This window comes from Sturnus vulgaris, chromosome 5 (genome assembly GCF_052056855.1).
Source record: "Sturnus vulgaris isolate bStuVul1 chromosome 5, bStuVul1.hap1, whole genome shotgun sequence".
NCBI lineage: Eukaryota > Metazoa > Chordata > Aves > Passeriformes > Sturnidae > Sturnus > Sturnus vulgaris.
Window position 1 is genome coordinate 27,592,538 of NC_142247.1, and position 13,712 is coordinate 27,606,249.

A 13,712-nucleotide genomic window follows, 5' to 3' on the forward strand; every position below is an offset into this window, starting at 1 on the left:
CTCCCTCATTTACTGCAAACTGTAGTACACTCATCTAGAGATCCTCCCAGAACACAGCACTGGGCAAGGTTAAGGTACACACACTATTACAAGTCTATAACCTGTGGGGCTACATGAATCAGCTGCACAGAGGAATCTTCCAGTTTGATCTTCTTCAAAGCAAGTGTCTACCTATACTTCCATGAAAGGATTGAAGACCCCACAAAGCAACAAACCCAGGAGGCATCTTGCATAGATAGCCAGCAGATTTTTATTCTTAGAATGATTCTAGCATAAAATGTTTCCCAGTTTGTCTTGCTGATAAAGGTAGTTCTTAAAACTGGACATGATGAAAGATGCCATCACAGAAAAAGTGCTATCTAGGATGCCCAAGGGGAGCACAATCAGTGTGTGTGAACACAGCATGTGTCACAGTGTATAAGCAAACAACAGCATTATGCTCATGAGCAATATCTCACTGAGAAGCCAAGCAATATCTCCCGAAGTATCCAAGCTTCAGTTATGCACACTCAAGGGGCATGGAGTCTCCAGGGGTATGGAGCATACTGATGACTGCATTTACTAGTGAGGACATTTTTGAAAATGTCCAAATGACATAAATATTTCATTCCCTTTTCCAAATTTGAACAAGACCTATGAGGTAATATTCATCACATTAATATTAGATCGCTGATAATTAGGCATCTGGGCAAAACTACACATTTGAGTTGCATCTATAGCAAAAAAGGAAGAAACAGAAACATCCAGAAGGCAATTCAGTGGGCCTGATCACAAAACAAACAAGAAGAGGGCAGTACTATTCACTCAGTGCTCAGTGAGATGGAGGTATTTCTCGTTACAGCATGACCTCACTAGATCATGCTGTTGATTCATATTTCTCTCCCTAACTGCAAAAGGACCCCAAATGACAAACTGTGCTGAAATGTTTAACTTTTCCATGAGTAAAGTTGAACAAGATGAATCCACCTTCCCTTTCTATAAGTGTGTTAAAATATTTAGCTATAAAAGAAACAGAAGTAGCTATTTTAGAAAAGAGGTTTCAAGAGATTCTAAGAAAAAATCCTCCCTTTAGTGGTTTTGAAAATGAAATGAGAATAATAGATATTTCAACTGTTCTGGCATGAAAAGGTGTTAACAGTATGACACTTTTAAAGAACTCTGAGATGACAAGACTGATTTTCCAGAAGTAATTATTCAGGTTCATTTTGAAAATTCCCTGCAGAGGAAAAATCAGAAATACTGCTTTTCATTCCCACTTGCCAGGAAAGATGTTAAGAAGAGCCCATCAACTTTGGTAAAGCCAGAGCTTCCAAGCCCCGGAAAACTAAAAACCTACAGCCATCACTATCACAACACAAAGGCAATTCCTTAGGAGGAATTATTTTGCAAATCCACTGCTGTACTGGGCTGTTTTGTTTACATACCAGACATGGCAGACACCTTGTAACAAGCAGGAAGAGCCAATGATGACTAATTTACCCTAAGGAGGTGAGAGTAGTGGTCAGCAGGCTCCATGAATTCAATCATGGAGGTCTCCAGGAAATCTCCAGGCACTGGAGATGCCACAAGCAACAGTAAGCAGAACAGAAGCAGACATAAGATGCCCATATGTCGGAAAAGAACCAGTGTGCAGCTCCTGAGTACTCCTGGGTGTACCTATCCATCTCCCATAAAACTTTTGATAAATACTTGCTTTGCCTTCACCTTGTAGGGAACAAAATAAAACAAAACGAAAAAAAAAAAAAAAAAAACAACCAAAAACAAACAAACAAAAAGGCTTGCTGGAAACAGCAAATCTGTAATTATGGTAACTAGAAGCAGGAACAGCTTAAAGAATGGCTGCTTGAAAGACTAAGTGAAAAATGCCTCTGAGCAACAAGCAAGATTTACCCTGGCAGGAAGGGAAGAACCTTGTCCCTCTGGATGCTTTCCCTGCAGCCAAGGTCACACAGAAAGGGGTTAAAGAAAAGCAGTCGTTCTGTATGTCAGGTACTGCCTCGGGGGCATGGCTGGGAGCTGGAGAGCAGAGGACAGGTGAAGGGGACAGCAGCACAGTGCTCCTCTATTGCCACGTGTGCAGACTCTCAACAGCCCGATCTGAGGTCTGGGCTAGGCTGCCCTCATGCTCCTGACAGCGAGGCAGCTACAGAGGCACCTAAAGGCTGTGCTGAACTCAGCTGTGTTGAACTCTACCCCCTGACAGCACCACCTCCTGTGTGCTAAGGTTTGGCTCTCTCCTCAGGGGGTTGTACCCAGATTTCTGTTACGAGCGTAACAAAATGCCGGGAAAAAAGCTTTCCAACATCTCATATTATTGTAAGGGGAAAAAAGACTGCTTATAGCTCCCTTTAGTTAGTGCTGGATTTTCCTGTGGGTCACATAAGTTTTTAATGAGAAACGGATGCTTGCATGACAGTTCATATTCTTGTCCTTCCACAACACATCCATGTGGGTCCACTGTGCCATACATCTCCAGTCTAAACCTGCATTCCCTTCTGGCCTTGCACAGCATCAAGGCAAATAAATGTGCCAGAAACATGGGGCGTCCTCCTTATGCCTTTTCAAAGACCTGAAGAGCCAAAGGCTGTTTCCCTTAAATATCCCTCTTCCTAGCAGCACCCAGCACCTCTCCCGTGTCCTTGCCCAGTCCACCCTACAACACAGAGCAGCTGAGTGTCCTTCAGAGGGGACACCAAGGATGTGTGAAGACACCTTCCTGGCTTCCACCGTTCAGCACCAGAGGTTTCTGCCTGTACCAAAGAGCCAATACTCCTCACTTCCATCTCTTCCATCTACTCCCTAGAGAAAAACTCTACATGCTACTGATACTGCATAGAAAGGAGAGTCAGAGAGAGAGCACACATGGCCAAACTCAGGTGCTGCTTCTTCTAACAGAGAAGAATAAAGTCACAGCAGGGCAGCCAGTGTGGCCAAGACAGGTGTCTCACAGCACAGTCCCCGTGTCACAGGTCTTGCTGCAGCACCGGCTGGCTGGGACAGTGTCTCCAGCCCCTGCCAGCGGAGGTGACAACAGCTAGGAAACCATGACAGACTGACTTGTCCCCGCTCTGTCCCCATTCTCTCGTCCCGGAAATCCAACCTGGTGTATCCTGGGGGAAGCCCTATCTGCTTCTCATTCCAGACCACGTCATGTCATAATTATTCCTAATTATGCCTCATTTAGCTTGATAGGTACCAGGCTGAGAAGGACGGCCTAGCGAGAGAGAGCATCTTGGTCGGCCGCAACGGCGAGGCGCGGGCAGGGGAAGCGCGAAGCAGGAATGACCGAAGGGACCGGAGCGGCACGGAAGGGACGGCAGCGGCAAGGAAGGGACCGCGCACGGCTTCGAGCAGCGCCGCCCGGCATGGGGCGCCCGCTGGCCCGGGCAGCCCCGCGCTCTGCCCCGGGAGCGGCCCGGGATTGAGGGGCTGCCCCGGGAGCGGCCCGGGATTGAGGGGCTGCCCCGGGAGCGGGTCCGGGACTGAGGGGCTGCCCCGGGAGCGGGTCCGGGACTGAGGGCCTGCCCCGGGAGCGGCCCTGTGCCGAGGGGGCTGCGCCCGCCTGCCCTGCCCCGCCCGACACCAGGGCACCGCAGAGGCCCTGGGGCCGGCGGGTCCGGCTGCCAGTTGGATCACAGTCACAGAATACGCTGGGTTGGAAGGGACCCACAAGGATCTTTGAGTCCAACCCCCAGCCTGCACAGCACCATCCCCAAGAGTCACACCCTGTGCCTGAGAGCATTTTCCAGGCATTCCTTGAGCTCTGTCAGGCTGGTGCTGTGACCACTGCCCTGGGGAGCTGTGCCAGAGCCCAGCCACCCTCTGGGTGAAGAACCTTTTTCTAATACCCAACCTAAACCTCCCCTGACACAACTTCAGGCCATTCCCTCGGCTTCTCTCACTGGTCACCAGAGAGAAGTGTCTGCCCCTCTTCTTCCTCTCACAAGAAGCTGTTACTGTAATGAGTTCTCCCCTCAGTCTCCTCCAGGCTGAACAGAACAAGTGATCTCAGACACTCCTCATACACCTTCCTCTCAAGGTCCATCACTGTCTTTGTTGCCCTCGTTTGGATGCTCTCTTAATATCTCTTTTATTGTGGTGCTCAAAACTGTCCCCAGCACTCGAGGTGAGACTGCCCCAGTGCAGAGCAGGACAATCCCCTCCCTTGCCCGGCTGGGGATGCTGTTCCTGATGTATCCCAGGACAGGACTGGCCCTCCTGGCTGCCAGGGCACTGCTGGCTCATGTTCAACTTGCCATCAACCAGGACTCCCAGCTCCCTTTCCATGGCACTGCTTTCCAGCATCTCATTCTCCAGTCTGTATGTACCATACCAACAGGGTTGCCCCATCCCTGGGGCACCAGTCCTGCACTGCAGGGGATATTTGCAACTGATCACTCCAGAACTGACACTACAGAAATAATGTTACCCAAACACTGGTCAGGGTCACAACATGTGGGCTCACATGTTCCTCCATCCCCACTGAAGGCCTATGCAAGTGTTTTTTAACACGTCTCCACCACAGACCCTGGCCACTCTCTTCCCCCCTGTGCATCAGCCGTAGGTCAAGGCTGACATGTCACCTGCTGATATGTGGATCTAGCAACAAGTAAAGCTGAGGAAGGTACAAAAATGTCAGGTATTTTGGCCAACGGAGGTTGGTTTCCAAGGGATACTCACTGTTCTGCACATCTCTGCAGCCCATGCTTCAGTAGTCAGTGAAGAGGCAAAGGAAACTGTCTAACAACAATAGCATCACTGTGACCTAGGCAAAGAGACATTTTCACAAAACATGTTAGGTCCGGAGGAAATGAGCCAGCACAGGGGCAAAGCATGAAGAAATGGCATCCTCACATGCACTGCTCTTTTTCTGAGAAGAAAAAAAAAAAAAAAAAAAAAAACAAAACCAAAAAAAAAAAAAAAAAAAACCACAACTTTTTTGCTTGGGTCTGAGCTCCTGCAGCTAACATGTCTGTTGGGTGAGCCAGGGCTCCACTGTAGTCAGCTGCAAGCTGCATCTCTGAGGCGATGCAGGCATTGCATCTGCAAAGCTGCTAGCCGTCCCCTCTGCCCTCCTCAGGAACCACCTCTCAAAAAGCCCACCAGGGCAACAGGGCTTCATTGCACGTGTCTTCCCAGCTTGCAGCTGTTCTGCTGCAGGGGGATGGGGTCAAATTCCGGAGGGAGAGAGGGAGGCAAAGCCACCTGCAATGCAATCAAGCGACTGCTGTGGGAAGAAGCCAGGCAGCAAAGGAATGATGATTTACTGACACAAGCTAAGCCAATATAAACACTTATGATACAGGTGCCTGTGCTCTCAGATATTGCCTGACTTAATTCAATTGTTTTGTAAACCGATTTAGTTAAATCTGTATAAAACTGATGTTTAAACAAGCCCAAACAGTGGTTAAAATGCTGTTAATAAAACATATCACCATAAAACAAATATATATTACGGAGGCTTCCTTTTTGCTGACAGGACATATCCTTTCTCACTCTATTTCTTTTTCCCTCTGTTCTTTTCTTTAGAGGTTGTACATTCTGCTGTGCCATGACTGTCGCTTTCTTTCTGTACTGAACAAAAATAAGGTTGTCTCCATTCAAAAGTCTGCAAGACCATTCTCTAGCATTTCTTACTGTTGTGTAAAGTAGAGCTGCAGAGACATTTGTTTATTTTTATATAACCTTCCATAAGGTTCAATCCAGAGCAATATTTTAAAGCAGATTTTAAGCAAAGTAGTTTATTCTGGATCCAGCCTGACCCTTTTCATTCTTTCCAAACTGACCTATCTTACAGTTTGGAGTTATTTAATCACTCTGAAAAGATGTTCCCATTTTTCTTGTTTTCAGCAAGGTCACTTTTTTTAGCAATGTTAGTATATTCTTTTTGGTATTTTTAAGTCCTATTCCAAAATCACCCAAATCAAAATTTATCTGTGTCCAAAATAAATATTTGAAATACCAATATCTTCTCTCAAATTTGGCCGAAATGCCCAATTAGTTTGGTCTCCTCCACCAAAACCCCTTCATTTTTAAAACAAATGCAAGACAGAGTTACGGAAAAATGGGAAGACAAAATTACTGTACCCCTTGCAGAAGTCAATAACAACAATAAGACTAGCAAAAGTCAACTTTTCCCTAGGCACATCTCTTTTTGTGGTCTTTGATTCATTCAGAAGAGAAATTCTGGCAAGTGCTTCTAGGATCCAGCTGTTTGCATACCTGCATGATGCACTGGAGCAATTGTTCCCTTGGGGAGGCAGGTGAGGGGTGGCTGGAGCAGCCACACTAAGTAGCAGAAATTGCCACTGATGAAAATGAAGAAAACGGGGACATATTTGAAAAAAATGTGGCAGGGGGATGGGAGACAGCAAATGTCATGTATGAGGTGGGCAGCTCTGAAGGAGTTAGGAGGGATATACAGAAGCAAGGTGGGCTGGGGCTGGTGTGTGGAAGGGATAGGATGCAGCCTCTGGACAGGTAGGGAAGCAGGAACCAGTTAATCTCTGACACAACAGTGTGAGAGCTATGGGCTCTGGAATGAAAGGAGCCAGAATGCTGAGTTGGGCTCAGTGACTGGAGGATGCGCCCCTAAGTGGAATTCTAGCTTGGTGGGCATCCTCTGTCTGCTACTACTGCAGTTAAACTGCACCCAGAGGCAGCCTCCCTCTTTCCCAGAGAGCAGCCTCCTAATTTATGGGCTTCCTAACCCATGCCATGCAGCTCGGCTGATTTGTACCCTAGAAGCCAGGCAGCTACAGAGAACATGTGCACAGCATGTCAGTGCCTCAGAGGAGCCCATCCAAGCCCCCACAGCCTCACATTGCTGCTGTCTGAAAAGCCCAGACTCTCCCCTGAGGAAAATGGTGTGCATACAAAATCTTATGGGAGAGCTTGTCACCCACGCTCTCCCATCTGTCCCAAATTCTTGTTCTTTATCGGTCCCATAGCCCCTTTCCACTGCAAGACAAAGCTGCAGACTGGTTGGGGTGCCATCACAGGGGTTGGCTCCTAAAAGCTGTGTTAGGAAGGGAACTCTGCTCCATAGGACACATTCAGAGTAAGCCCTGTGTACATTCGGCAGGGATCATAATCCAAAACCACCTAGCCTGGTGATATCGCTGGAGGCCTCGAGATAGACAGTCCAAGCCAGGATTTGTGATTGTTTACCTTGACATCCATTTGGATACACTCCAAATGTAGACAAGGGATTTAGATGCCCAGATTATTTGCCCTCATGGCAGCAATGCACAAATACAACTACTAGGAAGATTAGAGATATTCCATCTGCTTAAATTGCTCCCTTTTCCTGCCAGCTCTGATAACCATGATGATGGGGATTTAAGCCCCAGTGCTACTAACTGTGACTGGCACTAGTGTGATGATTATATTTCCCATGGGACCACCCTCTCAGTTCTGTGCAGTCCATCTCTGCACATCTCATCACAGCAGTAGTCTCGTCTCTGCTTGTAGGGCCTCCCTCCTCATCCCCCATCAATAGGCCCCAACAGCTCCTGTGCAAGGCACTATATTAGACTGTAACAGCAGATGCCTCTTGGCTCTTTATTTGGATGTTTAAGCAAACGGAGGTAGTTCAGATAATGAGAAAAAACAGCAGACAACAGAAGGAATTAGAGGAATTGTAGATCTTAGTTGTCTTCGCACGATTGCAGAGTTCGTATGCTAGTTTTATTCATACTTCGAAATGTCAGCTCTTTGGGCTGTGGCCAAAAATATTAAGTCCCAGTCCACAGTGGAAAAATAGAGGCTTCAGCTAAAAGTATCTTTACTAAGCTTGAACTAAACCGTTTGTTATCAGTAATTGCTACGAAATAAGAGGCACTGTTCAGCCCTGCATCTTTGGAAGGAAATGCTAGAAGTAATTATGAGTTTGCAGTGCAATTGCATAATGGTTTAATCTCAAGCACTTTCCTTGGTGGTAGACAATTCTGTTGTTACGCTGTGAACTCAACAAGAGTGTATTTTAGCACACTGTATCATTTGGACCTGGAGAGCAAAGTCTTCACTACTTCGAGTGCTCAATGTTCTGGTTTTGCTCCCCAAAAGGAAGGCACTTCCCAAAGCACACCCTTGCTTTGTGAACAACATTTTCCATAGATACTGGGGGAATTCCACCAACTCTGAATCCATTAGAACCTTTTTCTAACACAAGTTAGGGGTCTCCTAAACAAATAAAGAGACAGTTCAACCTGACTCCTATTTGAGAGCACAGATAAGGAAACAGAAGAGACTAATCTCCCTGGGAGGAAGCCACACATGTTTTGCAATCTTAAGCCTTCCAGCAGTGCATTCTGGGGTCTCATAATCTTCCCCTCTGACTCTTCTCCTGGAGTGGGGCAATTGCAGTAGATTATGGGAAGTTAGTGATGATGGTTGTTGACTGATTTCAAAGCATGTATTCCCAAACTACCAAAGAGGAACAATTTGATCTGTAGGAAATTGCTCCTTTTACTTTTCTCTTTCTGTAGCAGGCCCAACACTCATTAAGACTGGTTGTTGATTATCTGCACTCTTGTCATCCCACCTTTGTATCTCAGCTGAAATGCAGCTCCTCTTCTTATTCCTGGCAGTCAAATGCAGTAAACCTGGACATTCTCCCATGCATTTGTGTGTTCTAGAGTCTCCTTTTGGAGGGTCAGAGGATGCCTTCAGAGCCATCCAAACCCCTGCTCCATTCAAATAAATTGCCTTTTTCTTTTTATTTTGTTTTTAATAATCTAGAAAACACTGTTTGCCTTCTAGGACTGACAGTTATTCCCACACACCCAGAAGCAACAAAAAACAGACTACATCCCTTTTAGTCAGCTTTAGCAGATAAAGACAGAGGTACCCAAAGCTGTCCTTCTGGAGGGGAAGAATGGAAGGAAGCTCATAATAATTTAATCTGAAATTCACCCCACAAATTCTGACGGGGTGTAACGTGATGGCCACCAACATAAGGCCTTTTGCTAGGCTTTTCAAAAGGTTTTCACAGGCTGCGAGTCCCCTGTGGGCTGCAAGGGAGGAGCTGCAGTGGGACATACATTGTTTAGAGTGAATTGTAGGACATGAAAGGAAACAGGCAGCTGACAGCATAGTGAGGACCATCTCCTCAGAACCTGATTTCTCCAAGATCTCTTCTTTCATCTGTTATGCAATTCAACAACAAAGACTCCAATACGCAAGTGCAACCCAGTGCTATGCAATGATGCAAGCAGGCTGTGGTTGTAGGTTTCACAGCAGAGACTGCAAGGCATTGAATCTGCAGAGACAAAAATCATTGCTGTGAAAGCACATTTCATCACTTTCTTCCCATGAGTGGAAAAGCTTACACCTCCTTCCTTGTCACCCCTGATACCCCAAAAGACGTTCAACTGCATTTTGTAACAGAAAAACTTTAAAAAAAACTTAAAAAAACCCAAAACTTAATCTGCAAGACAGGTCCACAGCAGCAGGAATTCTCCCTTGCCCTTGGGGAGAGATTTTGGGCACAGGCAAAGGAAATTTGTATAACACAAAGCAAATTGCTGATTCGGAGTTAGATTGTCACAGAAAGCCATTAAATGACAGAGACGACGAATAAGAGGGTAGGATGGCAAAAAGTCAGTTTAAATGGAAGAACGATTTTGTGAGTTGTTTTTGTTTGGGTTTTGAAGAATAAGAGCATTGCACTTCCAGCATATGATGCACAGTAAATGCTGAAGGGCCAAGCAGAACAAAAAAAAGGAAAAAGGCCCTGAAAACCTTCAACACATTATTAAAATACGAGAAGGAAAAGGTTTTGTTTCCATGGCAACGTATCCTATGGTACTTCTGCTGGAGCAATCTACCAGAGAAAGAGAACTTTGTTAGGTATGCCAGTGAAGTGAAAGATAATTACAGAGACCCCTTTCCTCAACTGGGTTCATTTGTTATTTTTCTACTTGATGTGTGTAAGTGCTCAGATGTTACAGAGCTCCTGGAAATGGATGTCTCCATAGATGACAGAATGAGCTCTGAGGAAAGTGTAGGTACCTGTTGCAGACCAAATGTCCGGGTGCATTGTGGTATTTTTGTTTTGCTGTATGAATATGGCCCGAGGTGTCAACAGAAACTTAATGGTTAAAATAATTCTTGACTGCAGATTTTCGAATAAGAAGTTACAGTTTTCCACACAAGACAAGAGGACTTTGTTTCCAAGTGCCATCTCCTATTTCTCACATGCATGTATGTCAAAGCTGAGGTGCTCCATGGCATCTGTTTTACCACAGCAGCATGGCATGAAAGAATTCAAGAGGAAAAAAAAGGAATATGAAACAGGAGAGGGAACGGAAGAGATGCAGAAAATACTGATATGAGAAGAACTGGAACAAGACTCCAAACATAGTTTTCACCCTTTTGCAAAGAACATCATTGGATCATCACTTTCTAAAAATGATGAGCTGTAATACTAAAACTATCTGTGGTATGGTGATGCTCAGGGGCACAAAGAGAGGCAGTTACACATTTTGTAATAGAAGTGGGCAAGAGCATGATTTAGGTATCTGTGTTTTGCAGAAGGGAGGAAAGAATGAATTGCAAGAGGTTAAAATACCTTGTCTAAAGTTGCAATGAAAGTTTGTGATAGAAGTGGTAGAACTTACAGTTCCTGACCTCCATCCAGATGTCTGATGATATAACTATCTCCAGAGTAATATCTCCAGGTGTTCAGTTGAATTCTGCAGATGCAGCTCAGCCGCCAAGACCCAGCATAATTGTACGGATGGAATAAATATAGGCAGCACAACAGCTCCATGGTCATGGGAACATGACAGAGGCTCCTCTGCCCACCATGATTTCAGCAAAAACATTTTCTTCCCCAACTAGAAACAGCACTAACTAAACAAAATTTTTAAAGCAAACAAAAAACAAACAAAGAAAAACAAACAAAGAAAAACAAACAAGAAAACAAACCACTCCCCCCCCCCAAGAAAACCCCAAAAACCAAAAACAAACAAAAAACAAACAAATAAATGCAAAAAACCCCTAACCCAGCATCTTTCAGCCATAATAGTCTATTACACAGAGGAAGCAGGAGGGCATTTACCAGCTGGAAGAAAGATCACTACAGTCATCAGCTCCACTGAACTCACTTAGGGCAGCTACAACTACCCTGTCCTGTATTTTAAGGACCAGACTGTGAAAGGACATGCTGGGGAAAATTTCTATTGGGCGGTTCTGTCTGGTGTGTTTCCTCCTCATTTTGATTCTGACTAACTTCTGGGAAAAGAAATACGGAGTGGAGACTGAAGTGTGCCAATAGCTAGAGAAAACAAGTACCCATACTCTCATATTCGATGCCAGGGTCAGCAGCAGGGGAACAGGTTACAAAACTGTGCTCCAAGTGAACAATTTTAGCACCTCTGGATCCTGAAGGGAAAAATGTACATAATTGTTGGCATGGACAGCAGTAGCCTTTCTTCACTCCAGGGAAAGAGCTGGCATTAAATGCCAATCACAGCCTGAAGCTGGCAAAGCCACTACAGAAAACAGACCAGAGAGAGACCAATGGCCATAGACAACATCCTTCCATCACTCTCTGCGGTTTTGCCTTGCAATGCTTTCCCTCCTCAGTGCTTCAGATTGGCCTCCAGCCCTTCTTTCATCCCACTTAATCCAATGCCACTGACAGTGACAACCATAACTGCTGAACTCGTTGCATTTTGTCCATTGTGTTTTCATATTCGGTTCCAATCATCTATCATGGATTTCTCTTGTACACTCTTGGGACACACATGATTTATATATCTACATCTGTGCATCCATGGGGCTCTGGCCTTCTCTAGCCTCATGTCACTACAGTCATTAAGGATAACATCACATTAACAAAGAGGTAGATTTCTTTCCTTGATCAGGCTTCAGAAAATCAGGGTGGCCATTTCAGAAGAAAGGAATTGGATTTTGAGCCAAGCGTGTCTTTTTTACTTCTCTTCCTCATACAGAGAAAATCTTCAGGGTTTTTCTACAGGACTTTCATGCAGGTCTGCGGAGCTGCCAGAAGGTCGTCCTGGAGAAGCATTTTCAGCAGCCCCTGGAAGGCTACAGGAGGGCTATGGTGACAGAGGGACGCTCACAACAAGTCAGAGTGCAGGTCTCTATACATGCAGACTTGACAAGTGTAACAGGATTAAATATCCCACAAGCTGCACAAAGAGCCTGTAAGTGATCAGCCTTGCAGCTCAGATCTCCATACTTAGGTATAGGTATCACGTCCTCCTGAGCTCAAATTATGGAGTTCACACATTGCAGTTCAACACGTAGGACTCTGGAGGGGCAAAGCAGCAGCTGGAAAAGGTCTGAGGAGATATAGAGCATAGCTCCCCTGTGAGCACCCACACAGCATGGAGTCTCTCCCTGCCCAGCACTGAGGGCATCCCAACTGGCTGACTTCAAGATAACACTGTAATTCTCATCTATCCAGTACTAAAGCATCCCTTTCCATTGCTCCCTTTCCCTGCAAAACTTCAAGAAGCATAAGGACCATCTGAATATCTGGTGGCTTTATGTAGCTCATAGGCTTCTCAGAATACAGAACTGGTTCTCTAGGTCCATCTCATGCTAGAGATGCCCCTTGAACTGGAGAAATGTCAGGAGTGGGAGTCAGATACAGCTTTGCACGCAGCCTGCCTTAGGGGAAATAGAGTTTTCATTAGCTCCTCTTTGCTAGAGGAGCTGCACCCAGCCCGTAATCATCTCTCCCAGTACAAGCTGTGGGCAGAGATCTCCGTGCCTTCTCCCTGCTGTGAGGACACCCCATCCACAGCTGTGAACCTAGGTAAAGTGCCAACAAATTATGGAGGCGAGGCAGAAAATCATTCCTACGGTTCCATTTGCAAGATAAATTAGAGCATCTGCTTCTGAATTCAAACGAGAGCAATGCTGCAGCCTTTCTAACCTGCTGCTCTTGCTGCACGGTCGTCACCATTTTCTGGCTGTTCTGGGAGCTTCTGTGAAAGGGAAACACATTAGCAGACCTCAAACAGCTATTAGCAGATGCTTGTCTGGATTGCAATAGAGATCATGACTTGTGTGGTTGCCCACAGCCTCAGAAAAATGGTCAGGATCTGAAATAAGATGACAGAGATGGTAGATCTGCTCTCACTAGCAGTGCTGAAGGATCAGCAGTCAGGTGTAGGAAGCAAAACAGGAAACCATAGTTTCTCCGGTCTCCCATTAGCAAGCATACTAGAAATGGTACTAATGTGCCAAGGCAAAATGACTCAAAAAGTGACTCAAATATGTTTTGTCTGTGTCATATCCTCAAGCTGGGAAATCCTCTTTGTGTACCTGCCATGCATTGCTGGAATGCACCAAGCATTTAAGTCCCTTAAGTCACAAAATCTTTGTCAGTATTTTGATGTGGGCTGGAATTAGACTATGGCTTGCCTACACATGGCTGATGGAGGCACAGACTAGCATATCTCCTTTGCAGTATATGTCTGTCTCTTGCACTTTCTCCTGTACCCTCCTTTCCAGTAAGACAGCTCCTAACTCACTGTGAAACCTGAGTTTCTCACCTACAACTGAAACGCCATTCCTACTGGAAAAAAGTAAGTAACAAGATAGGACAACAATCGCCTTCATAGGGATAATAACCCCCAGGGTATGTGCCTGATGAGCTGGTCAACTGGTGTCTCTCAGAAGATAGACAAGTGGAGAATCAATCTAGCCCTCCATGGTAAACACACTTTCAG

The 13,712-nt window shown here is 45.5% G+C and overlaps 1 protein-coding gene across 4 annotated transcripts in view; it reads right to left on the reverse strand.

Annotated features, from left to right (window-relative positions):
• The window catches only part of GSG1 (germ cell associated 1), a 114,696-nt gene that overhangs the window by 75,946 nt on the left and 25,038 nt on the right, over window positions 1-13,712 (reverse strand). The window contains exon 1 of one of the 4 annotated variants that reach the window (XM_088165203.1): window positions 4,681-4,702. The exons of the other annotated variants lie outside the window; for them this stretch is intronic. Within the exon in view, the coding sequence (XP_088021329.1) occupies window positions 4,681-4,692 (12 nt within the window). The 5' untranslated portion in view covers window positions 4,693-4,702. Of the gene's footprint in view, window positions 1-4,680; window positions 4,703-13,712 lie in introns of those variants that run through there. 4 annotated transcript variants of the gene reach the window in all.